The following is a 26,139-nucleotide window of genomic DNA, read 5'->3' as shown; positions in this document are numbered from 1 at the left end:
GCTGACCAGCCCAGCAGGACCTCAGCGACACAGCTGACCGCTAGCTCAGCGACACAGCTGACCAGCCCAGCTGAACCTCAGTGACACAGCTGACCAGCCCAGCAGGACCTCAGCGACACAGCTGACCGGTACATCAGTGACACAGCTGACCAGCCCAGCAGGACCTCAGTGACACAGCTGACCGCTAGCTGCCCGTCCAGGTGTGTCACGAGTCCAGCAGAGCTCTCTTCCTGTGAGCTGGACATGTGTCTGTCCAGAGCTGGCTGTAGGGTGGACTCTGGGTGTCCCTCTGACAAGGAGCGGGCGCGGGGTCGAGGCGCTCTATGACCTCTACGACCAGGTCAACGGGAAAATAATCCAACTCAAACAAGACGAACAAGGAAGAAGTTTGTTTTTTTTCCCCCGGTCCTCCACCTCCTCCTCCGCCAGGGGGCGTGGCCTGACGTCACAGTGGAGGCGCGCCGCCGCGGGGGCGTGCCCGGCCAGGTGAGCGCTGCCGCCGCCCCTCCCAGCGGCAGGTGCCTCTGTGACGTCACGCCTGGTTACCGCAGGCACAGAGACGGAGCGAGCGAGCGAGCGAGAGAGATTTATCCCGCAAACCAAACAGCTCCCCTCGTCCAGCCGGACCCCAGAGCCGGGAGCGCTCTTCCAGGTGAACCGAGCCGAGCCGAGCCGAGCCGTCCCCACGTCGTGCCGTTTGACACCGAGGGAGGTACACACAAACCGCAGGGGCAGAGGATCTCCGAGCGCGGGGTGGTTGGGTGAGTCGCCGAGAGAGGAGACGCCGGAGACTCTGTCGACCGGAGAGCGGAGACCGGGGAGAGGAGACACCGGAGACTCTGTAGAGCGGAGACCGGGGACCAGAGACCGGGGAGAGGAGACACCGGAGACTCTGTAGAGCGGAGACCGGGGACCAGAGACCGGGGAGAGGAGACACCGGAGACTCTGTAGACCGAAGACCGGGGAGAGGAGACACCGGAGACTCTGTAGACCGAAGACCGGGGAGAGGAGACGCTGTAGACCGGAGACGCTATAGACCGGAGACCGGGGAGAGGAGACGCCGTAGACCGGAGACCGGGGAGAGGAGACACCGGAGACCGGGGAGAGGAGACACCGGAGACCGGAGACGCTGTAGACCGGAGACCGGGGAGAGGAGACCGCGATGGGGAAGAAAAACGAGGACAGCGACTCCGACACTTTCGGTGAGACCGACACACACACACACGAGCACACTCGGGGGTCTCCCCCCTCCCCCCACGCCTCGCCGCAGCCCGTGGGGGGGGGTACCCCGCGCTCGGGTCCGAGAGCCCGGACAGGCCCCGTCTCGCCTCGGCGGCGGCAGGGCTGCGTCTCCTGTCCCGTGACGGCGAAACACACACACCCAGGGGGAGACGTGAAGACGACCCGCCGGTTGGCAAAAACTTTAACGCGACTTTTTTTTGTCTTAATTGTAATGAAACAAGTTAAACATGGTGATTTCTCACGGGCGCGCACACACACAAACACACACAGTCCGAGTAACGAGCGAAACACAACCCCGGACAAGTTGTGCGATTTGATCGGTCCCGGTCGGACCCGCATTTCCGGTCTGAAAACGAGCGCGTCTGGACACCCCGATATAGCGCCTTTCCCGCCTGGGGCCGGGGGGGGCCAGGCTGGTCCACTGGGGTCGGACTGTGTTTGGGACAGGGGACAGCAGTCTCTCCCGTCCTGCTGGCGGCTGGGGGGGTGAGGACGCAGGTTCGAGCCCTGTCCAGAGTGACACAGCTGACCAGTACCTCAGCGAGTCCATCACAGGACACACACACACACTGGACAGGACACACGCACTCTCACACACCCTGAACAGGACAGCAGTCCATCACAGGACACACACACACACTGGACAGGACACACGCACTCTCACACACCCTGAACAGGACAGCAGTCCATCACAGGACACACACACACACCCTGGACAGGACACCAGTCCCTCACAGGACACACACACACACTCACACACCCTGGACAGGACACCAGTCCCTCACAGGACACACACACACTCACACACCCTGGACAGGACACCAGTCCCTCACAGGACACACACACACACTCACACACCCTGGACAGGACACCAGTCCCTCACAGGACACACACACACTCACACACCCTGGACAGGACACCAGTCCCTCACAGGACACACACACACTCACACACCCTGGACAGGACACCAGTCCCTCACAGGACACACACACACTCACACACCCTGGACAGGACACCAGTCCCTCACAGGACACACACACACTCACACACCCTGGACAGGACACCAGTCCCTCACAGGACACACACACACTCACACACCCTGGACAGGACACCAGTCCATCACAGGACACACTCACACACCCTGGACAGGACACCAGTCCATCACAGGACACACACACACTCACACACCCTGGACAGGACACCAGTCCATCACAGGACACACTCACACACCCTGGACAGGACACCAGTCCCTCACAGGACACACACACTCACTCACACACCCTGGACAGGACAGCAGTCCCTCACTGGACACTGTGAGAAGGAGGTCAGTGCGGAACAAGAAGCAGGGAGAGGGGATGTCTGCACTGGGACAGGCCTGGGAATTCTCTGGGAGCTGCTGCAGGAGTGTGTGTGTGTGTGTAAGTTGGGAATTTGCATGGGGTTCCAGAGAGAGGGAGAGGGGTGTGGCTGATGGGCTCGCTCCACAAAGATCTCCATCCTGTCTCGTGGACACACATCCTGTGTGCAGTGTGTGTACAGTGCGTTTGTGTGTTTCTGAGTATGTCAGTGTGTCTGTGTGCACAGTGTGTGTTTCTGTGTGCTTGTACGGTGTTTCTGAGAGTGTGTGCAGATTGTCTGTGTGTGCAGTGCGTTTGTGTGTTTCTGAGTATGTGTGTACAGTGTTTCTGAGAGCGTGTGCAGTTTGTGTGATTCTGTGCACGTGTACAGTGTTTCTGAGAGTGTGTGCAGTGCGTTTGTGTGTTTCTGAGTATGTGTGTACAGTTTCTGAGTGTGTGTGCAGTTTGTGTGATTCTGTGCACGTGTACAGCGTTTCTGAGAGTGTGTGCAGATTGTCTGTGTGTGCAGTGCGTTTGTGTGTTTCTGAGTATGTGTGTACAGTGTTTATGAGAGTGTGTGCAGTTTTTGTGTTTCTGAGTATGTGTGTACAGTGTTTGAGTGTGTGTGCAGTTTGTGTGATTCTGTGCACGTGTACAGTGTTTCTGAGAGTGTGTGCAGTGCGTTTGTGTGTTTCTGAGTGTGTGTTCAGTTTGTGATTCTGTGCACGTGTACAGTGTTTCTGAGAGTGTGTGCAGATTGTCTGTGTGTGCAGTGCGTTTGTGTGATTCTGTGCACGTGTACAGTGTTTCTGAGAGTGTGTGCAGTTTGTGTGATTCTGTGCACATGTACAGTGTTTCTGAGTGTGTGTGCAGATTGTGTGATTCTGTGCACGTGTACAGTGTTTCTGAGAGTGTGTGCAGTTTGTGTGATTCTGTGCACATGTACAGTGTTTCTGAGAGTGTGTGCAGTTTGTGTGATTCTGTGCACATGTACAGTGTTTCTGAGAGTGTGTGCAGTTTGTGTGATTCTGTGCACATGTACAGTGTTTCTGAGAGTGTGCAGCTTGTCTGTGTGTACAGTGCGTTTGTGTGTTTCTGAGTAGGTCTGCGTGTACGGTGTGTGTTTCTGTGTGCGTGTACGGGGTTTCTGAGTGTGTGTGTTTAATGTACAGCACTCACAATAGTCACTGTAGGAAAGGAAACGTTGTGTTTCTGGATTAAACACGCTGTCGATTTTGTTTTTAAAACAATGGCCGCTCCTCTGAGCACTGAACACGGGCTGTTGTACGCGAACCTGGGCGTTTCTCTGAACACCGCAGGTGTACCAGTACGTACCTCTCTAGTTCCAGGAAACCTCTCCAGGTCCTGTTGGCCCTGCTGTATCACAATCGCCCTGCTACTCTTTGCTCAGCGGGCAATGACGACAGTCGCACTCGAGAGCTGATATACCGACTTTAATCGCACGTGATGGCCCATCAGCCTCCGGCTCGTCCGTCTCTCTCTCTTGATCCTGAACTTCCTTGATCGACTCGGGCCCTCTCCGTGCAGTGTGTGTAACGTCCTCGTATTCGTTTCAGTGTTGTCGGGTGTCAGTTAGAGTGTGTGTGTGCAGGTTGTGTTATATGTGCTGTTATTACATATACAATATGCTGGTATGTGTGTGAGTGATGTGGTTGTTTTACAGTGTTTTTGTGCATCTGCAAGTTGATTGCACTGTACCATCCCAGCCCTCCTGAATCTAAACCAGTCTTTCCGCAAATATCCCGGAGAGTTTGGCGATCTCGGGAGCCCTTTCCTGGGAGCGTGTTTGCGTTCGGCGTCTCCTCGCGGGGCTGGGATTTTATGCCGATTGTTCTGCAGAGCCGGGGGCGCGCAGCTCAGGTGGACCTTGGTGGTGGTGAAGTCGGACGAGGGTCTGATTGTGTCTCTGCGGGCTCGGCAGGTCTGGGGGTCAGCAGAACCAAGACTGGGGAACCCCCTCCTGTGCAGGGTCAGGAGGGAGCAGGAGTGTGTCCCAGCAGGCACTGGGTGCAAGGCGGGGCACACCCTGGACAGGACACCAGTCCGTCACAGGACACACACACACACTCACACACCCTGGACAGGACACCAGTCCGTCACAGGACACACACACACACTCACACACCCTGGACAGGACACCAGTCCGTCACAGGACACACATACACACTCACACACCCTGGACAGGACACCAGTCCGTCACAGGACACACACACTCACACACCCTGGACAGGACACCAGTCCATCACAGGACACACACACTCACACACCCTGGACAGGACACCAGTCCATCACAGGACACACACACTCACACACCCTGGACAGGACACCAGTCCATCACAGGACACACACACTCACACACCCTGGACAGGACACCAGTCCATCACAGGACACACACACTCACACACCCTGGACAGGACACCAGTCCATCACAGGACACACACACCCTGGACAGGACACCAGTCCATCACAGGACACACACACCCTGGACAGGACACCAGTCCATCACAGGACACACACACCCTGGACAGGACACCAGTCCATCACAGGACACACACACCCTGGACAGGACACCAGTCCGTCACAGGACACACACAGCCTGGACAGGACACCAGTCCGTCACAGGACACACTCTCTGCGTGTGTGTGTGTGTGTGCGTGCGAGAGCCCAGTTCTCTCCGCGCGTGTGTGTGCGTGCGAGAGCCCAGTTCTCTCCGCGCGTGTGTGTGTGAGAGAGAGCCCAGTTCTCCCTGTGTGTGTGTGTGTGTGTGTGTGTGTGTGTGTGTGTGTGTGTGTGTGTGTGTGTGTGTGTGTGTGTGTGTGTGTGTGTGTGAGTGAGAGAGAGCCCAGTTCTCTCTGCGTGTGTGTGTGAGAGAGCCCAGTTCTCTCTGCGTGTGTGTGTGTGTGAGAGAGAGAGTGAGCACAGTTCTCTCCAGGAAGTTGCAGCTCATGCAAATCCTAGAGTCTCGTGAGCCTGCTGCCCTCTGGGTGAGACTGAAACCTGATCTCTGACCTGAGGGAGAGACAGAGAGAGAGGGCAGAGTCTGAGATTTCAGGAGGATGAGAGAGAGAGGTGCTGCTCTGTCCGGGATCGGCTCTGGATCCCGAGACTCCGAACTGGAGGGATATTACACTGTGGACGGAGAGCGGGAGGGGGAGGGCTCCTTTGACAACTACACCTCCCACCAGCCCCCCTGGCTGTGGCCTGCTCTGAGGGGCGCAGGCTGGCCGGTGCAGGGGCTGGTGGGAGTTGTAGTTTGTCTCCCCTCCAGCTCTAGCCCCACTGCTGTGCCCCCTGGCTGGCTGGGCGCACGCGCACACACACGCGCACACACACGCACACCACGGCTACGCCCTCGAGAGTGACCACTCCCGGTTCCTCTCTCTCTTCCTGCTCTCCTTGTTTTTCCACTCTCTCTTTCCTTCCTGCTCCTCCTCCTCGTACCTGCTGGCCTCCCAGTCCTTCTCTGTGCTGATCTGATCTGACAGCCTGTTCCCCACCCCCACCCCTCTCTGTGTACAGCAGAGCCTCCTGTCCTGACTGGAGGAGCTCACCCAGCTGTGTCTGGAGAGAAGCCAGGGTATCGGCTTCAACCACAGGGCTGGGCAGCCTGTTCCCCACCCCCGCCCCCCTCTGTGTACAGAAGAGCCTCCTGTCCTGACTGGAGGAGCTCACCCAGCTGTGTCTGGAGAGAAGCCAGGGTATCGGCTTCAACCACAGGGCTGGGCAGCCTGTTCCCCACCCCCACCCCCCTCTGTGTACAGAAGAGCCTCCTGTCCTGACTGGAGGAGCTCACCCAGCTGTGTCTGGAGAGAAGCCAGGGTATCGGCTTCAACCACAGGGCTGGGCAGCCTGTTCCCCACCCCCACCCCCCTCTGTGTACAGAAGAGCCTCCTGTCCTGACTGGAGGAGCTCACCCAGCTGTGTCTGGAGAGAAGCCAGGGTATCGGCTTCAACCACAGGGTTGGGCAGCTTGTTCCCCACCCCCACCCCCCTCTGTGTACAGTAGAGCCTCCTGTCCTGACTGGAGGAGCTCACCCAGCTGTGTCTGGAGAGAAGCCAGGGTATCGGCTTCAACCACAGGGCTGGGCAGCTTGTTCCCCACCCCCACCCCCCTCTGTGTACAGTAGAGCCTCCTGTCCTGACTGGAGGAGCTCACCCAGCTGTGTCTGGAGAGAAGCCAGGGTATCGGCTTCAACCGCAGGGCTGGGCAGCCTGTTCCCCACCCCCACCCCCCTCTGTGTACAGTAGAGCCTCCTGTCCTGACTGGAGGAGCTCACCCAGCTGTGTCTGGAGAGAAGCCAGGGTATCGGCTTCAACCACAGGGCTGGGCAGCTTGTTCCCCACCCCCACCCCCCTCTGTGTACAGCAGAGCCTCCTGTCCTGACTGGAGGAGCTCACCCAGCTGTGTCTGGAGAGAAGCCGGGGTATCGGCTTCAACCACAGGGCTGGGCAGCTTCGGACTAAAGAGACTCAGTTCCTCCAGCCTGAGCCTGTCGGTGTGGTCCACCTCTTTCCCTCCCTGAATGTCTGCTCCCCTCCGGGCGGTGTCTCCTGCTGACCTCCTGCTCCCCCAGGGAAGTGGAGGGCCTGTGTTTTCCACTGCAGGAAGTTCCTGTTCGGTCCCTCGCACGCCAGTCTAAAACCTGATCACCTTTGTCCCCGCGCGCGCGGAGATTAACGGCCTCGTTAAGTTCTCTTCCCTGTTCCTTGATGAAGGTTAATCATTGCCGCCGGTCAGCTCTGCCCGTGGATCGTCACTGTCTCCCGCTGATCCCTGGTGCTCTCCCGGTCACATCCCGTCTGTTCCTCCCAGCGCGTTTCACAGAGATTCTCGTGCGTGTGTGTGTGTGTGTTGTGTGTGTGTTCTGTGCAGGTGCATGTATGCACATCTGGGTGCGTGTCTGTGTGTGCACACATCTGGGTGGGTTTGCGTCTGCGAGTGTGTGCGCACAGGACTGTGTGTGAGTGAATGTGTGCACATGTGTGCGCGTGTGTATTCGTGGCTGTGTGTGTGTTTGTGTGCGCGCGTCTCCTCCTGTCCTCCAGGGGTCCCAGATGCAGGTGTGTGTGTGTGTGTCTCCTCCTGTCCTCCAGGGGTCCCAGATGCAGGTGTGTGTGTGTGTCTCCTCCTGTCCTCCAGGGGTCCCAGATGCAGGTGTGTGTGTGTGTCTTCTCCTGTCCTCCAGGGGTCCCAGATGCAGGTGTGTGTGTGTGTCTTCTCCTGTCCTCCAGGGGTCCCAGATGGAGGTGTGTGTGTGTGTCTTCTCCTGTCCTCCAGGGGTCCCAGATGCAGGTGTGTGTGTGTCTTCTCCTGTCCTCCAGGGGTCCCAGATGCAGGTGTGTGTGTGTGTCTTCTCCTGTCCTCCAGGGGTCCCAGATGCAGGTGTGTGTGTGTGTCTTCTCCTGTCCTCCAGGGGTCCCAGATGCAGGTGTGTGTGTGTGTCTTCTCCTGTCCTCCAGGGGTCCCAGATGCAGGTGTGTGTGTGTGTCTTCTCCTGTCCTCCAGGGGTCCCAGATGCAGGTGTGTGTGTGTCTTCTCCTGTCCTCCAGGGGTCCCAGATGCAGGTGTGTGTGTGTGTCTCCTCCTGTCCTCCAGGGGTCCCAGATGCAGGTGTGTGTGTGTGTCTTCTCCTGTCCTCCAGGGGTCCCAGATGCAGGTGTGTGTGTGTGTCTCCTCCTGTCCTCCAGGGGTCCCAGATGCAGGTGTGTGTGTGTGTCTCCTCCTGTCCTCCAGGGGTCCCAGATGCAGGTGTGTGTGTGTGTCTCCTCCTGTCCTCCAGGGGTCCCAGATGCAGGTGTGTGTGTGTGTCTCCTCCTGTCCTCCAGGGGTCCCAGATGCAGGTGTGTGTGTGTGTCTCCTCCTGTCCTCCAGGGGTCCCAGATGCAGGTGTGTGTGTCTCTCACGCCCAGACCGGTCTGACCACTGCTGGACCGGCCAGCGGCGGACAGCCTGGACCCACTGGCCTCGGCCTGCGGGCTGACTCGGAGGTTTAACAACTCTTTCTCTCGCTTTCTTCTGCACCCTGTCGTAGGAGAGGCAGCTAAATATGACCCCAATTTTAAAGGACCAATCAGAAACAGGTGAGCATTGTCTCAGTGTGTCTGAATTAACCCCTCTCTCTCTCAGTGCAGTGTTCATGTACTGGAGTGTCCAGTCAGTGTGTCTGTATGAACCCCTCTCTCTCTCAGTGCAGTGTTCATGTACTGGAGTGTCCAGTCAGTGTGTCTGTATGAACCCCTCTCTCTCTCAGTGCAGTGTTCATGTACTGGAGTGTCCAGTCAGTGTGTGTGTCTGAACCCCTCTCTCTCTCAGTGCAGTGTTCATGTACTGGAGTGTCCAGTCAGTGTGTCTGTGTGAACCCCTCTCTCTCTCAGTGCAGTGTTCATGTACTGGAGTGTCCAGTCAGTGTGTCTGTATGAACCCCTCTCTCTCTCAGTGCAGTGTTCATGTACTGGAGTGTCCAGTCAGTGTGTGTGTATGAACCCCTCTCTCTCTCAGTGCAGTGTTCATGTACTGGAGTGTCCAGTCAGTGTGTGTGTGTGTGAACCCCTCTCTCTCTCAGTGCAGTGTTCATGTACTGGAGTGTCCAGTCAGTGTGTGTGTGTATGAACCCCTCTCTCTCTCAGTGCAGTGTTCATGTCCTGGAGTGTCCAGTCAGTGTGTCTGTGTGAACCCCTCTCTCTCTCAGTGCAGTGTTCATGTACTGGAGTGTCCAGTCAGTGTGTGTGTATGAACCCCTCTCTCTCTCGGTGCAGTGTTCATGTACTGGAGTGTCCAGTCAGTGTGTGTGTATGAACCCCCCTCTCTCTCAGTGCAGTGTTCATGTACTCGAGTGTCCAGTCAGTGTGTGTGTATAAACCCCTCTCTCTCTCAGTGCAGTGTTCATGTCCTGGAGTGTCCAGTCAGTGTGTCTGTATGAACCCCTCTCTCTCTCAGTGCAGTGTTCATGTACTGGAGTGTCCAGTCAGTGTGTCTGTATGAACCCCTCTCTCTCAGTGCAGTGTTATTGTCTGTATTAACCCCTCTCTCTCTCTCTCTCAGTGCAGTATTACTGTCTGTATTAACCTGTCTCTCTCTCTCAGAGGCTGTACTGACATTATTTGCTGTGTGTTGTTCTTGGCCGCCATTGTTGGCTACATGATCGTGGGAATTCTGGGTAAGCCGAGCGGTCAACACCCCCGTCTCTCCTCTTGTCTCTTCCCGCGGACGAGGTGATGGAGAGCCTCATCCTCTGTCTGTGTCCCCCTTTCTGTCAGCCTGGCTGTACGGAGACCCCCGACAAGTCCTGTACCCCCGAAACTCCACTGGCAGCTTCTGTGGAGTGGGAGAGAACAAGTGAGACATTTTCTGTCTGTCCTGTCAGTGTCCTCGTGTGTTTCTTGTCTGACCTCGTACTGTCTTGCTGGCTTTCATGTCTGTCTGCTGTGTGTGTGTGTACCGACTGCATTCTCCCAGTGTCTGTGTCCTGGGTCCTGTGCTCAGTCTCTCTTGGGTGCCAGTGTAACCAGTTGCTCTTGTGCTCTGTCTCCTTTGGCAGAGACAAGCCCAGTGTGCTGTATTTCAATATCCTGAAGTGTGCCACCTCTACTAACATCATGGCTGCAGCTTTGAATGGACTTCAGTGTCCCACAACACAGGTTTTTATAAATCGCTACTGTGTGAGGAGTGTCTCTGGGGTCTGTGTGAGCGGTCTGGACTCCTCTCTCTGTGTGAGGAGTGTCTCTGGGGTCTGTGTGAGGGTCTGGACTCCTCTCTCTGTGTGAGGAGTGTCTCTGGGGTCTGTGCGAGGGTCTGGACTCCTCTCTCTGTGTGAGGAGTGTCTCTGGGGTCTGTGTGAGGGTCTGGCCTCCTCTCTCTGTGTGAGGAGTGTCTCTGGGGTCTGTGTGAGGGTCTGGACTCCTCTCTCTGTGCGAGGAGTGTCTCTGGGGTCTGTGTGAGGGTCTGGACTCCTCTCTCTGTGTGAGGAGTGTCTCTGGGGTCTGTGTGAGGGTCTGGACTCCTCTCTCTGTGTGAGGAGTGCCTCTGGGGTCTGTGTGAGGGTCTGGACTCCTCTCTCTGTGTGAGGAGTGTCTCTGGGGTCTGTGTGAGGGTCTGGACTCCTCTCTCTGTGTGAGGAGTGTCTCTGGGGTCTGTGTGAGGGTCTGGACTCCTCTCTCTGTGTGAGGAGTGTCTCTGGGGTCTGTGCGAGGGTCTGGACTCCTCTCTCCAACAGATCAGACCTGGGGGGGTTGTGTTAAAGGGACTTTGTCTCTCTCAGATCTGTGTGGCGACGTGTCCCAATGACTTCTGGATTGTTCCACCACAAGGTTACATGCAGCCCCCCAAAAGTGTCTTCCAGCAGCAGTACTGCGTCCCCTCCTTTAATCTCGCCACGACAAACATGGTACGTCTCTCTCTTCTTCCGCCGATGCACGTGGGGACCTTTGCGTCTTCATGTCTGTATTAACCCTTCTCTCTCTGTCTCTCTCTCTCCATCCCTCAGTCCACCAGTGACGTTATCAATAAGGAGCTGTGTGCCTATTTCTACACTCCGTCTTCCTCAGGTGAGAGTTTGGGTGGCTTGGTTCTCGTCTCGGAGGTGGGGTGGCCCCGTCGGTCCCTGTCTGAGCCTCTCTCCCCGTGTCTGCCTGCAGTTCTGGGGCGCTGCCTGCCCAGTATGGGCTCGCTGAGCGTCATCCCTTCAAACTTCTCCATCCCTGGCCTGAGCTCGGCCAACCAGACTGCCAGCAGGATCCGAAACGCCACCCAGTGAGTCTCTCGCCACGCCGGGCCGGGGGGGCGTGGTGGTGTCTGGGACAGGTCTGTGATAGCCCCCCTCTCTCTCTCTCTGTGCCTTAGAGATGTCATCTTGGGGTTCAACGCCAAGGAGATTGGGGTGCGCATCTTCGAGGACTTTGCGGTGTCCTGGTACTGGATCCTCATGTGAGTCTCTGTGTGTGCGCTGCAAGGGTGCGCTCACACACACACACACACACACTCACACGCACACACGCACACATTCAGAGCTCTGAGGTAGAACTGTAGATAATGTGAGAATCCTCTCAGATGTGTGTCAGTGCACTGCCCTGCGCTGACGGTGTATTGTTGACCTGTAGAGGTATTAATCTCCTGTAGAGGTGTTAATCACGGTGTATTAATCTCCTGTAGAGGTATTAATCACGGTGTATTAATCTCCTGTAGAGGTATTAATCACGGTGTATTAATCTCCTGTAGAGGTATTAATCACGGTGTATTAATCTCCTGTAGAGGTATTAATCACGGTGTATTAATCTCCTGTAGAGGTATTAATCGCGGTGTATTAATCTCCTGTAGAGGTATTAATCGCGGTGTATTAATCTCCTGTAGAGGTATTAATCACGGTGTATTAATCTCCTGTAGAGGTATTAATCACGGTGTATTAATCTCCTGTAGAGGTGTCAATCGCGGTGTATTAATCACCTGTAGAGGTGTTAATCGCAGTGTATTAATCTCCTGTAGAGGTGTTAATTGCAGTGTATTAATCACCTGTAGAGGTGTTAATCGCAGTGTATTAATCACCTGTAGAGGTATTAATCGCAGTGTATTAATCTCCTGTAGAGGTGTTAATCGCGGTGTATTAATCTCCTGTAGAGGTATTAATCGCGGTGTATTAATCTCCTGTAGAGGTGTTAATCACGGTGTATTAATCTCCTGTAGAGGTATTAATCACAGTGTATTAATCTCCTGTAGAGGTGTTAATCACGGTGTATTAATCTCCTGTAGAGGTGTTAATCGCGGTGTATTAATCTCCTGTAGAGGTGTTAATCGCGGTGTATTAATCTCCTGTAGAGGTATTAATCACGGTGTATTAATCTCCTGTAGAGGTGTTAATCACGGTGTATTAATCTCCTGTAGAGGTGTTAATCACGGTGTATTAATCTCCTGTAGAGGTATTAATCACGGTGTATTAATCTCCTGTAGAGGTATTAATCACGGTGTATTAATCTCCTGTAGAGGTATCAATTGCAGTGTATTAATCTCCTGTAGAGGTGTTAATCACGGTGTATTAATCTCCTGTAGAGGTGTTAATCACGGTGTATTAATCTCCTGTAGAGGTATTAATCACGGTGTATTAATCTCCTGTAGAGGTATTAATCACGGTGTATTAATCGCCTGTAGAGGTGTTAATCACGGTGTATTAATCGCCTGTAGAGGTGTTAATCACGGTGTATTAATCTCCTGTAGAGGTATTAATCACGGTGTATTAATCTCCTGTAGAGGTATTAATCACGGTGTATTAATCTCCTGTAGAGGTATTAATCACGGTGTATTACATTACTCCTATCCTGGAGTCCTTGCACTGGCTTCCGGTCAAATTCCGCATAGACTTTAAAATCCTCATGCTCACCTATGAGGCTCTGCATGGCTTGGCACCTCAATACCTGTCTGAACTTTTATCGCCCTGCTCCCCACCTCGCAACCTCCGCTCTTCAAATTCTGCCCCCTTACTGTCCCCCAAGCCCGTCTACATTGTATGGGCGACAGGGCCTTCTCCTGCTCTGCCCCCAAGCTCTGGAACTCCTTGCCCAAGGATATTAGAGAGTCACCTTCTCTAAACTCCTTCAAATCCAGACTCCAAACCTTCTTCTTCAGAAGAGCCTTTACTGAACTGGTTCCATTCTTCACCCCTCTGCTCTTCTTAATACCATCTTCCACGGTCTCCTCTATTGTTATTGTTGTATTGTTGTAATTATAATTGTGTCCTGTCTTGTGAAATGTTCTTATTTATTGTTGTAGTCTTCTTAATTATTGTTATTGTCATCCTGTAAAGCGCTTTGAGAAGCCACCTTTAAAGGTGCTATATAAAATAAAGTTTATTATTATTATATTATTATTATTAATCTCCTGTAGAGGTGTTAATCGCAGTGTATTAATCTCCTGTAGAGGTGTTAATCGCGGTGTATTAATCTCCTGTAGAGGTGTTAATCGCAGTGTATTAATCACCTGTAGAGGTGTTAATCGCTGTGTATTAATCTCCTGTAGAGGTGTTAATCGCGGTGTATTAATCACCTGTAGAGGTATTAATCGCGGTGTATTAATCACCTGTAGAGGTATTAATCGCGGTGTATTAATCTCCTGTAGAGGTATTAATCGCGGTGTATTAATCTCCTGTAGAGGTATTAATCGCGGTGTATTAATCTCCTGTAGAGGTATTAATCGCGGTGTATCAATCTCCTGTAGAGGTATTAATCACGGTGTATTAATCTCTTGTAGAGGTATTAATCTCCTGTAGAGGTATTAATCGCGGTGTATTAATCTCCTGTAGAGGTATTAATCTCCTGTAGAGGTATTAATCGCGGTGTATTAATCTCCTGTAGAGGTATTAATCTCCTGTAGAGGTATTAATCGCGGTGTATTAATCTCCTGTAGAGGTATTAATCGCGGTGTATTAATCTCCTGTAGAGGTATTAATCTCCTGTAGAGGTGTTAATCGCAGTGTATTAATCTCCTGTAGAGGTATTAATCGCGGTGTATTAATCTCCTGTAGAGGTATTAATCACGGTGTATTAATCTCCTGTAGAGGTATTAATCACAGTGTATTAATCTCCTGTAGAGGTATTTATCGCGGTGTATTAATCGCCTGTAGAGGTATCAATCACCTGTAGAGGTATTGCCCCTGAGCCCAGGACAGCTGTACAGGGTTGTTATTGACTTCAGAGACGGAGAGGCACGTTGTTTGTCTCCCCCTTGTGGCCGGCGGGGTGCACTGCAGTCACTGCGGGGGTCCAGTAGGGGGTCAGACCGACTCAGTCCAAGGTGCTTTATTAGCATGGCCGATGGGTACCATCAGTACATAAAGCACATAAAATAAACAAATGAAGATGAAACAAAACAAAAAATAAAAGTAAAATAAAATCTTCAGACATTTACAACAAAGACATATTACTGGGAGACAGGCTCACTGGTCCTCAGGCTGGGACAGGAGATCACACACTGGGCTGCCAGTTCAGCTGAGTTTCCTCCTCTCCCTCTCCCCCCCTCCCGGACAGCGGCCTGCTCATCGCCATGGCCACCAGCCTGCTCTTCCTCCTCCTCCTGAGGTTCATGGCCGGCATCCTGGTCTGGGTTCTGATCGTGGGCGTGCTGGGTGTCATCGCGTACGGTGAGGCAACGAGACCCGTCTCTCTCTGCCCAGGGTGCTGCCCGTGTCTCTCTGTGCACAGTCAGGTGCCTGTCTGTCTCTCTCTCTCTGTCCAGTGTCCTGTCTGTCTCTCTGTGCACAGTCAGGTGCCTGTCGGTCTCTCTCTCTCTGTCCAGTGTCCTGTCTGTCTCTCTGTGCACAGTCAGGTGCCTGTCGGTCTCTCTCTCTCTCTGTCCAGCGTCCTGTCTGTCACTCTGTGCACAGTGAGGTGCCTGTCTCTCTCTGTCCAGCGTCCTGTCTGTCTCTCTGTGCACAGTCAGGTGCCTGTCTGTTTCTCTCTCTCTCTGTCCAGTGTCCTGTCTGTCTCTCTGTGCACAGTCAGGTGCCTGTCTGTTTCTCTCTCTCTCTGTCCAGTGTCCTGTCTGTCTCTCTGTGCACAGTCAGGTGCCTGTCGGTCTCTCTGTCCAGCATCCTGTCTGTCTCTCTGTGCACAGTCAGGTGCCTGTCGGTCTCTCTGTGCAGCGTCCTGTCTGTCTCTCTGTGCACAGTCAGGTGCCTGTCTGTCTCTCTCCGTGCAGTGTCCTCTCTCTGTGTTCACAGTGAGGTGCCTGTCTGTCTGTCTCAGGTATCTGGCACTGTTACTGGGAGTACGATAACTACAGAAACTCCAACGTCTCCATCAACAACATCGGCTTCACCACCAACCTCTCGGCCTACCTGCAGGTGAAGGAGACCTGGCTGGCTTTCTGTGAGTCTCTTCATCATCATCGTCTTCATTACAAACTGCTCCTCTTCCTCTCTCTCTGTCTCCCAGTCATTATCCGGTGCGATCTTCATCTGTCTCTCTCTCTCCCTCCGGGGACAATCCCAGATATCCTTCTCTAACTCGACACTAACCTGCCTGTCTCTCTCGGATGGTGAACATGCTGAATGTGTTTCTGGGACTGCACACTAACCTGTCTCCCTCTCTGCCTGTCTTCCTCCCTCACTCTCTCTCTCTTCCCCAGTGATTATCCTGAGTTGCACACTAACCTGTCTCCCTCTCTCTATCTCTCCCAGTGATTATCCTGAGTTGTACACTAACCTGTCTCTCTCTCCCTCCCAGTGATTATCCTGAGTTGCACACTAACCTGTCTCTCTCTCTGCCTGTCTCCCTCCCTCACTCTCTCTATCTCTCCCAGTGATTATCCTGAGTTGCACACTAACCTGTCTCTCTCTCTCTGCCTGTCTCCCTCTCTCTATCTCTCCCAGTGATTATCCTGAGTTGTACACTAACCTGTCTCTCTCTCCCTCCCAGTGATTATCCTGAGTTGCACACTAACCTGTCTCTCTCTCTGCCTGTCTCCCTCCCTCACTCTCTCTATCTCTCCCAGTGATTATCCTGAGTTGCACACTAACCTGTCTCTCTCTCTCTGCCTGTCTCCCTCTCTCTATCTCTCCCAGTGATTATCCTGAGTTGCACACTAACCTGTCTCTCTCTCTGCCTGTCTCCCTCCCTCACTCTCTCTATCTCTCCCAGTGATTATCCTGAGTTGCACACTAACCTGTCTCTCTCTCCCTCCCAGTGATTATCCTGGCTGCCCTAGAGCTCATCCTGCTGCTCCTGCTCATCTTCCTGCGGACCCGAATCCTCATCGCCATCGCACTCATCAAGGAAGCCAGCAAGTCCGTCAGACAACACACACTCACCCCCTGTCTCTCTGCCCTGGTGTCTGTCAGACAACACACACTCACCCCCTGTCTCTCTGCCCTGGTGTCTGTCAGACAACACACACTCACCCCCTGTCTCTTTGCCCTGGTGTCTGTCAGACAACACACACTCACCCCCTGTCTCTCTGCCCTGGTGCCTGTCAGACAACACACACTAACCCCCCCGCCTGTCTCTCTCTCAGGGCGATTGGTCACATCATGAGTGCGCTGGTGTACCCCCTGGTGACCTTCTCCCTGCTGGTGGTGTGTGTGGCGTACTGGGGCATCACGGCGCTGTATCCTGTCGCCACTGCTGGGCCAGCCAAGCCAGCAACCGGCCCTGTCTCTCTCTCTTTCTCAGGGCCTGTCTGTCTCTGTGAGGCCCGGTCTCTCTCTCTCGGAGCAGTCCCAGCCCTGTCTCTCTCTCTTTCTCAGGGCCTGTCTGTCTCTGTGAGGCCCTGTCTCTCTCTCTCGGAGCAGTCCCAGCCCTGTCTCTCTCTCTTTCTCAGGGCCTGTCTGTCTCTGTGAGGCCCTGTCTGTCTCTCAGGAGCAGTCACAGGCCCTGTCTGTCTCTGTGAGGCCCTGTCTGTCTCTCAGGAGCAGTCCCAGCCCTGTCTCTCTCACAAGCCCTGTCTGTCTCTGTGAGGCCCTGTCTCTCTCTCAGGAGCAGTCCCAGTCCTGTCTCTCTCTGTCTGAGGCCCTGTCTGTCTCTGTGAGGCCCTGTCTCTCTCTCTCGGCGCTGTGCCAGTCCTTGACAGCCCTGCAGGTACCTCGCCACCTCCGGGGGACCCCTGTACAGAGTGGTCGCTCTCAACTCCTCGCTCCCCAGCTGCCAGAACGTCACTGGCAACGACAGCTGTGACCCAGCGGTACTGCCTGTCTCCCTGCCTGCCTGTCGGCTCACCAGCTGTCTCTCCCTCCCTCAGCCCTGTGCTAACCTGTCTCTCCCTCCCTCAGCCCTGTGCTAACCTGTCTCTCTCTCTCGCTCTCTCCCTCCCTCAGCCCTGTGCTAACCTGTCTCTCTCTCTCGCTCTCTCCCTCCCAGCCCTGTGCTAACCTGTCTCTCCCTCCCTCAGCCCTGTCCCAGCCCTCTGCTAACCTGTCTCTCTTTCTCTCTCCCTGTCCCAGCCCTCTGCTAACCTGTCTCTCTCTCCCTCCCCCAGCCCTGTGCTAATCTGTCTCTCTCTCCCTCCCCCAGCCCTGTGCTAACCTGTCTCTCCCTCCCTCCCTCAGCCCTGTGCTAACCTGTCTCTCGCTCTCTCCCTCCCTCAGCCCTGTGCTAACCTGTCTCTCCCTCCCTCAGCCCTGCGCTAACCTGTCTCTCGCTCTCTCCCTCCCTCAGCCCTGTGCTAACCTGTCTCTCCCTCTCTCAGCCCTGTGCTAACCTGTCTCTCCCTCTCTCAGCCCTGTGCTAACCTGTCTCTCGCTCTCTCCCTCCCCCAGCCCTGTGCTAACCTGTCTCTCGCTCTCTCCCTCCCCCAGCCCTGTGCTAACCTGTCTCTCGCTCTCTCCCTCCCCCAGCCCTGTGCTAACCTGTCTCTCGCTCTCTCCCTCCCTCAGCCCTGTGCTAACCTCTCTCCCTCCCTCAGCCCTGCGCTAACCTGTCTCTCGCTCTCTCCCTCCCAGCCCTGTGCTAACCTGTCTCTCCCTCCCTCAGCCCTGTCCCAGCCCTCTGCTAACCTGTCTCTCTTTCTCTCTCCCTCCCCCAGCCCTGTGCTAATCTGTCTCTCTCTCCCTCCCCCAGCCCTGTGCTAACCTGTCTCTCCCTCCCTCCCTCAGCCCTGTGCTAACCTGTCTCTCGCTCTCTCCCTCCCTCAGCCCTGTGCTAACCTGTCTCTCCCTCCCTCAGCCCTGTGCTAACCTGTCTCTCCCTCCCTCAGCCCTGCGCTAACCTGTCTCTCGCTCTCTCAGCCCTGTGCTAACCTGTCTCTCCCTCTCTCAGCCCTGTGCTAACCTGTCTCTCCCTCTCTCAGCCCTGTGCTAACCTGTCTCTCGCTCTCTCCCTCCCCCAGCCCTGTGCTAACCTGTCTCTCGCTCTCTCCCTCCCTCAGCCCTGTGCTAACCTGTCTCTCCCTCCCTCAGCCCTGCGCTAACCTGTCTCTCGCTCTCTCCCTCCCTCAGCCCTGTGCTAACCTGTCTCTCCCTCTCTCAGCCCTGTGCTAACCTGTCTCTCGCTCTCTCCCTCCCTCAGCCCTGTGCTAACCTGTCTCTCGCTCTCTCCCTCCCCCAGCCCTGTGCTAACCTGTCTCTCTCTCTCGCTCTCTCCCTCCCTCAGCCCTGTGCTAACCTGTCTCTCCCTCCCTCAGCCCTGTGCTAACCTGTCTCTCGCTCTCCCAGCCCTGTGCTAACCTGTCTCTCTCTCTTTCTCTCCCCAAGCCCTGTGCTGCTAACCTGTCTCTCTCTCTCTCTTTCTCTCCCTCAGCCCTGTGCTAACCTCTCTCCCTCCCTCAGCCCTGTGCTAACCTGTCTCTCGCTCTCCCTCCCTCCCTCAGCCCTGTGCTGCTAACCTGTCTCTCTCCCCCCCCAGACCTTTAACTCCTCCCAGTACGCCTGCCGGTCCGTGTGCTGTGTCTTCCTCAAGTACAACGACCAGGGCCTGTTCCAGCGGAACCTCTTCAACCTGCAGGTGTACAACGTGCTGGCCTTCCTGTGGTGCGCCAACTTCGTCATCGCGCTGGGCCAGTGCACCCTGGCGGGCGCCTTCGCCTCCTACTACTGGGCCCTGCGCAAGCCCGCGGACATCCCGGCCCTGCCCCTCACCGCCAGCTTCCTGCGGGCCCTGCGGTACGGCCGGGCCGAGATCGCCCGGGCCGAGCTCCGGGGTCGGGGTCTGTGTGGTGCCCCCTGGGTCCGCGGTGTGTGTGTGTGTGTGTGTGTGTGTGTGTGTGTGTGTGTGTGTGTGTGTGTGTGTGTGTGTGTGTGTGTGTGTGTGTGTGTGTGTGTGTGTGTGTGTGTGTGTGTGCGCGTGCGTGCGTAGGCCCGTGCAGTTGCTGGGTTTCTGTGTGTTGCGTATGCGTGTGGTTGTCGTCTCTGTGTGTGTGTGTGTGGTGTTTCTATCTGTGTGTGTGGGTTTTAAATGTGTGTGGTGTTTCTTTACTATGTGGGTGTGTAGTATATGTGTGTGTTTACTGTGTGTGTGGTTCTTGTGTTTCTGTGTGTGTGTGTTTCTATCTGTGTGGGTGTTGTGGGGTTCTTGTTTTTCTGTGTGTGTTTACTGTGTGTGTAGTATATGTGAGGGTGTTTCTATCTGTGTGGGTGTTGTGGGGTTCTTGTGTTTGTGTGTGTGGGTGTTTACTGTGTGTGTGTGGGTGTTTCTATCTGTGTGTGGGTGTTGTGGGGTTCTTGTTTTTCTGTGTGTGTTTACTGTGTGTTTGTAGTATCCGTGTGTGGGTGTTGTGGGGTTCTTGTTTTTCTGTGTGTGTTTACTGTGTGTTTGTAGTATCCGTGTGTGGGTGTTGTGGGGTTCTTGTTTTTCTGTGTGTGTGTAGTATATGTGAGGGTGTTTCTATCTGTGTGGGCGTTGTGGGGTTCTTGTGTTTGTGTGTGTGGGTGTTTACTGTGTGTGTGTAGTGTGTGTGGGTGTTTCTATCTGTGTGTGGGTGTTGTGGGGTTCTTGTGTTTGTGTGTGTTTACTGTGTGTGTGTAGTATTTGTGTGGGTGTTTCTATCTATATGTGGGTGTTGTGGGGTTCTTGTGTGTGTGTGTTTACTGTGTGTGTGTAGTGTGTGAGGGTGTTTCTATCTGTGTGGGTGTTGTGGGGTTCTTGTGTTTACTGTGTGTGTGTAGTGTGTGGGTGTTTCTATCTGTATGTGGGTGTTGTGGGGTTCTTGTGTTTGTGTGTGTTTACTGTGTGTGTAGTGTGTGTGGGTGTTTCTATCTGTGTGGGCGTTGTGGGGTTCTCGTTTTTCTGTGTGTGTGTTTACTGTGTGTAGGTGTTTAGTATGGGTGTGTAGTGGATGCATGTGGTTTTAAGTGTGTGTGGTGTTTGTTTACCATGTTTGTGTGTGGTTTATGTGTGTGTTTCTATCTGTGGGTGTGGGTGTTGTGGGGTTCTTGTGTTTGTGTGTGTGTGTGTTTACTGTGTGTGTAGTATTTGTGTGGGTGTTTCTATCTGTGTGGGTGTTGTGGGGTTCTTGTTTTTCTGTGTGTGTTTACTGTGTGGGTGTTTCTATCTGTGTGGGCGTTGTGGGGTTCTCGTTTTTCTGTGTGTGTGTTTACTGTGTGTCGGTGTTTAGTATGGGTGTGTAGTGTATGCATGTGGTTTTAAGTGTGTGTGGTGTTTGTGTGGTTCTTGTCTTTCTGTGTGTGGGTGTTTAGTATGTGTGTGGTGTTTGTTTACTATGTGTGTGTGTTTACTGTGTCTGGGTGTTTCTATCTGTGGGTGTGGGTGTTGTGGGGTTCTTGTGGTTCTGTGTGTGTGTGTGTTACTGAGCCTCTCTGCCACACAGACGTGCAGTACTAACTCCCTCAGTGGAGCGGGCGTCCGGAACGATGAAGTGAGTCGCTTTCACCCTGACTGGGGGGTGTGTGTGTGTGTGTCTGCCCCACCTGACGCTGACCTGTCCCTCTGTCCCTCCGTCCCTCGGTCCCTCGGTCCCTGCAGATACCATGTGGGGTCTCTGGCGTTCGGAGCTTTGATTCTGACGATTGTCCAGTTCATTCGGATAGTCCTGGAGTACCTGGACCACAAGTTCAGAGGTGAGGGTCGCCGAGGGAGTGTGTCTGGATTAGACACTGTGTGAGTGTATAAACCTGTCTCTCTCTCTCTGTGTGAGTGTACCGTGCTGTGAGTGCATTAACCCGTCTCTCTCTCTCTCAGTGTGAGTGTACCGTGCTGTGAGCGTATTAACCCGTCTCTCTCTCTCTGTTAGTGCGAGTGTACTGTACTGTGAGTGCATTAACCTGTCTCTCTCTCCGTCAGTGTGAGTGTACCGTGCTGTGAGCGTATTAACCCATCTCTCTCTCTCTGTTAGTGCGAGTGTACTGTACTGTGAGTGCATTAACCTGTCTCTCTCTCCGTCAGTGTGAGTGTACCGTGCTGTGAGCGTATGAACCCGTCTCTCTCTCTCTCTCTGTCAGTGTGAGCGTATTAACCCGTCTCTCCCCCAGCTGCTCAGAACCCCTGCGCCAGGTTCGTCATGTGCTGCCTCAAGTGCTGTTTCTGGTGCCTGGAGAAGTTCATCAAGTTCATCAACAGGAACGCCTACATCATGGTATGACCGTCCGGCCCGGTCCTCCGGTTCTGACCACCACCCCCCCGAGGGGTCCCGCTGTGTGTGACCGTATCCCCCTTCCCGCTGCAGATCGCCATTTACGGGAAAAACTTCTGCGTCTCGGCCAAGAACGCCTTCAAGCTGCTGATGAGGAACATCGTGAGGTGAGCAGGGGGAGGCTGGACGTGTGGACGTGTGGACGTGTGGACGTGTGGACGTGTGGACGTGTGGACGTGTGGACGTCCCCCCCCACCACCACCCTCGCCCGTGAGCGCCCTGACGGGTGTCGTCGGCACGCTAGGAACCAAAGTGGCGCGGGAGGGGGCGGCGCGGGGGACGCCTTTGCCTGACGCGCCCTGCCTGTCTCCGCAGGGTGGTGGTGCTGGATAAGGTGACGGACCTGCTGCTGTTCTTCGGGAAGCTGCTGGTGGTGGGCGGAGTGGGTAAGGCCCGGCGGACCGGTTCTAGACGCGCGTCTGCGAGATGTTCTGTTGGGTTCGTGATGCCAGTTCCTCTCTGTATCTCTCCCTCTCTAGTCCCCTGTCTCCCTCTCTTTCTCCCTCTTTCCCTCTCTAATTCCCTGTCTCTCCGTCTCCCTCTCGAGTCCCCTCTCGAGTCCCCTCTCGAGTCCCCTGTCTCCCTCTCTTTCTCTCGAGTCCCCTGTCTCCCCGTCTTTCTCTCGAGTCCCCTCTCTAGTCCCCCGTCTCCCTCTCGAGTCTTCTGTCTAGTCCCCTGTCTTTCTCTCTAACCCCGTCTCCCTCTCTCAGGGGTCCTGGCCTTCTTTTTCTTCTCCGGGAGGATCCAGCTGCCCAGTGACACCTTCCGCCCCGAGACGCTCAACTACTATTGGGTGCCCATCATCGTAAGTGCCGTCAGTCACTCCCGGTGTCCCGCCCTCCCTCAGCCTTCACTGGTGCGGCGGCCTGTCAGTCATTCCTCGGCGACCAATCGCTGCCCAGATTGAGCCAGGGTATCGGGTTCAACCACAGGGCTGGGCAGCCTGTTCCCCACCCCCACCCCCCTCTGTGTACAGCAGAGCCTCCTGTCCTGACTGCAGGAGCTCACCCAGCTGTGTCTGGAGAGAAGCCAGGGTATCGGCTTCAACCACAGGGCTGGCAGCCTGTTCCCCACCCCCACCCCCCTCTGTGTACAGTAGAGCCTCCTGTCCTGACTGGAGGAGCTCACCCAGCTGTGTCTGGAGAGAAGCCGGGGTATCGGCTTCAACCACAGGGCTGGGCAGCCTGTTCCCCACCCCCACCCCCCTCTGTGTACAGAAGCCCGCTGGGTTGAGTGTGCCAGAGCCCCTGGGGGTGGTCAGTGCTCGGCCAGGTCAGGGGGTTGACCTGTGTGTCCGGGCGGCGGGGGCAGGTGTGAGGGTCTCCCTGTGCTGTTGTGTGTTTCAGACGGTGGTCGTGGGCTCCTACCTGGTCGCTCAGGGCTTCTTCAGCGTCTACAGCATGTGTGTGGACACACTCTTCCTCTGCTTCTGTGAGTGGACACACTGACCGGCCCCTGCAGGACAGGACTGGACACACTGACCGACCCCTGCAGGACCAGGACCAGGACTGGACACACTGACCGGCCCCTGCAGGACAGGACAGGACTGGACACACACACTGACTGACCCCTCCAGGACCAGGACTGGATACACACACACTGACCCCTCCAGGACCAAGACTGGACGCACACTGACTGACTGACCCCTCCAGGACCAGGACTGGACAGCCCTGCTGCAGATACACTGACCGGCCCCTGCAGGACAGGACTGGAGACACACTGACTGACCCCTCCAGGACCAGGGCTGGACACACACACTGACTGACTGACCCCTCCAGGACCAGGACTGGACACACACACTGACTGACCCCTCCTGGACCAGGGCTGGACACACACACTGACTGACCCCTCCAGGACCAGGGCTGGACACACACACTGACTGACTGACCCCTCCAGGACAGGACTGGATGGCCCCGCGAGGTGGACGGTGTGTGTTGACGCTGTGTCTCTCTCTCCCAGTGGAGGATCTGGAGAGGAACGATGGGTCGGTCCAGAAGCCCTACTACATGTCCAAGAGCCTGATGAAGATTCTCAACAAGAAGAACAAGCTGCCCAAGGCAGAGAAGAAATAAGACACTTCATCCTCCTCCTCCTCTTCCTCACCCCCCACGCTGCCTCCCCAGCAGTTTGTCACGTCTGCAATAAAACCCCTCCCTTGCACAGACACCCCGGCTGCTCCTCTCTCTGGGCCTGTCTCACTCTCACCACCTCCTCTCTCTGGGCCTGTCTGCCTCTCCCTCTCACCTCTCTCTGGGCCTGTCTCACTCTCACCACCTCCTCTCTCTGGGCCTGTCTGCCTCTCCCTCTCACCTCTCTCTGGGCCTGTCTCCCTCTCACCACCTCCTCTCTCTGGGCCTGTCTCCCTCTCCCTCTCACCTCCTCTCTCACAGGACAGCACAGGGAGCCCCTCAGTCATAGACACACACAGCAGGACGGGAGACACAGTGAGAGAGAGGAGAGCACAGGGAGCCCCTCAGTCATAAACACACACAGCAGGACAGGAGACACAGTGAGAGAGAGAGGAGATCACAGAGAGTCCCTCAGTCATAAACACACACAGCAGGACAGGAGACACAGAACAGCGCTGAAAGGTGTTGAGTTCAGGTCTGAAGGGGTGAAGGTGTCTTTCTGACAGGGGGGCTCAGAGGTCAAGCACAGTCTGCGTTCCTCTCTTTCTCCTCCCTCTCCCCTCCTCTCCTCTTGCTCCTTTCCCTCTCTCCTTGCTCCTCCCTCTAACCCGTCTGTTTTTCAAAGGGGGTGAGTCTCTTAGGGGCTGGGGTTGCCCTCTGACATCCGGGACGTTGCTCAGACTCTGCCTGGAGGGCCCCATGCTGACCTCTGACCCCCCACCCCCAGCAGGAGGAGCTGGTTCTGATCCGGGAGGGAGACCGGATCGGTCCCGCCAGGTGACTTGACCGCATGGCACCCGCGGGTTCGGCTGTGCGCTGTCTCTCTCGCCCGTGTTGGGTTGGAGCCGAGAGGCCTCGGGGTTTGGTGACCCCTCCGTTTGCTGCCCGGTGTTGTGTCTCGCCCGCAGCTCGATATCTTAATTTTCCCTGGGATGGTGTCGCGGGAGACGCGCCCCCGTCTCGGTCTGCGCACGCCGGCTGGTGTTGTGGACGTTTTAATCTCTTTGTAAGCAGGTGACTGAACCCTGTTTTGTTTTCTTCGGCATGGTTGCCGTGGTGATTGTTTGTACCATCGCTCAGTGCGAGAAACGCACTCATTAAAAAGAGTGTTGGGGAAAAAAACGAGGTGCTTGATTTGGGAGGGTGACCTGGGGGTGTGTGTGACCTATGTGTGGTCTGGGGTTTCTGGGGTTCACCTGCTCCTGGGGTACCACCACCCTGCTCTGCTGATGTGATCGTTCAAGGGGACCCCCCGTTTTAATCCAGCCTGCTGCCACGGTGTCCCCCAGACCTCTCACTGGTCAGTACTGAGACCCCCTGTTTCAGTGTCACACCGCTGTGCCTCTCAGAACTGACTGACCCCTCCAGGACCAGGGCTGGACACACACTGACTGACTGAGCCCTCCAGGACCAGGACTGGACAGTCCTGCTGCAGACACACTGACTGACCCCTCCAGGACCAGGGCTGGACACACTGACTGACCCCTCCAGGACCAGGATTGGACAGTCCTGCTGCAGACACACTGACTGACCCCTCCAGGACCAGGGCTGGACACACTGACTGACTGACCCCTCCAGGACCAGGGCTGGACACGCTGACTGAGTGACCCCTCCAGGACCAGGGCTGGACACGCTGACTGAGTGACCCCTCCAGGACCAGGGCTGGACACGCTGACTGATCCCTCCAGGACCAGGACTGGACACACACACTGACCCCTCCAGGACCAGGACTGGACACACACACTGACCCCTCCAGGACCAGGACTGGACACACACACACTGACTGACCCCTCCAGGACTGGACACGCACACACTGACTGACCCCTCCAGGTAAGTTCAATCTCTGGTTCCTTTGCTAAACCGCTGGCTGCTGATGTCCGATGTCTCGAGGCCGCTGACCGGTCCTGCCGACGACGCCTCCTACAGGGCCGGGGAGTGACGTCAGTCCCCGCGGTCTGACGGAGGATACCAACCCACCCAGAGGCGCGGGCTGAGCAGGGCTGAACTCTGTCGGCCAGGATCCTAACCCGGCGACTGGAAGCCTCTCCTGCCTGCTCTGGCGGGGTCGAAGGGTCTGAGGTTTGTCCGTCTTCCCGTGTGTTTTAAATCTCTGCGTCGCGTTTCCTTCCGAGTGAGGGAGCCGAGGTGCAGTACCAGTATTTCTCCACCAGAGGGCGGTGTGTGCGTGAGAGAGTCTGTTGTACCCCTACAAGAGAGACCACCGTGGCCAGTAGATGCCTGCTGAACCCTCGCCACGCTGCTGCGATACTCAGGTTTGTGGGCTGAACTCTCCCTTGGACTGAGCGTAAGTTCTCCGACACGTTTGCCGGATTCTTCACCCGTCTGTCTG

General features: G+C 55.5%; 1 protein-coding gene and 1 long non-coding RNA gene across 2 annotated transcripts; one reads left to right on the top strand and one right to left on the bottom strand.

Moving 5' to 3' along the window:
- Window positions 1-37: 37 nt before the first annotated feature.
- On the top strand, window positions 38-24,911 carry slc44a4 (solute carrier family 44 member 4). The gene is made up of 23 exons (XM_088631855.1): window positions 38-1,202; window positions 8,633-8,681; window positions 9,684-9,757; window positions 9,858-9,936; window positions 10,139-10,238; window positions 10,859-10,984; window positions 11,084-11,144; window positions 11,235-11,349; window positions 11,440-11,523; window positions 14,610-14,722; window positions 15,327-15,449; window positions 16,267-16,366; window positions 16,594-16,686; window positions 17,157-17,259; window positions 18,918-19,174; window positions 20,994-21,088; window positions 21,500-21,603; window positions 21,694-21,767; window positions 21,976-22,046; window positions 22,371-22,465; window positions 23,007-23,091; window positions 23,620-23,835; window positions 24,001-24,911. Exons 1-22 carry the CDS (start codon window positions 1,163-1,165, stop codon window positions 23,730-23,732), a joined length of 2,154 nt encoding a protein of 717 aa, XP_088487981.1. The 5' UTR covers window positions 38-1,162; the 3' UTR covers window positions 23,733-23,835; window positions 24,001-24,911.
- Window positions 23,621-24,045, bottom strand: LOC148662363 (uncharacterized). The gene is made up of 2 exons (XR_015936740.1): window positions 23,905-24,045; window positions 23,621-23,871 (listed from the first exon to the last, which is right to left on the bottom strand). It is a non-coding gene; the product is annotated as an uncharacterized LOC148662363 (long non-coding RNA).
- Window positions 24,912-26,139: the final 1,228 nt, after the last annotated feature.

Source organism: Lepisosteus platostomus, chromosome 5, assembly GCF_059453375.1.
Source record: "Lepisosteus platostomus isolate fLepPlt1 chromosome 5, fLepPlt1.hap1, whole genome shotgun sequence".
Taxonomy (NCBI): domain Eukaryota; kingdom Metazoa; phylum Chordata; class Actinopteri; order Semionotiformes; family Lepisosteidae; genus Lepisosteus; species Lepisosteus platostomus.
Note: the sequence above shows the minus strand (reverse complement) of the source record. Positions and strands in the feature narration are given on the sequence as shown.

Coding starts and splice junctions, on each gene's coding strand:
- slc44a4 (XM_088631855.1), top strand. CDS start 1,163: ATGGGGAAGAAAAACGAGGACAGCGACTCCGACACTTTCG. Junction 19,175..20,993: donor AGCTTCCTGCGGGCCCTGCG/GTACGGCCGGGC, acceptor CGGTCCCTGCAG/ATACCATGTGGGGTCTCTGG. Junction 21,768..21,975: donor CTGATGAGGAACATCGTGAG/GTGAGCAGGGGG, acceptor CTGTCTCCGCAG/GGTGGTGGTGCTGGATAAGG.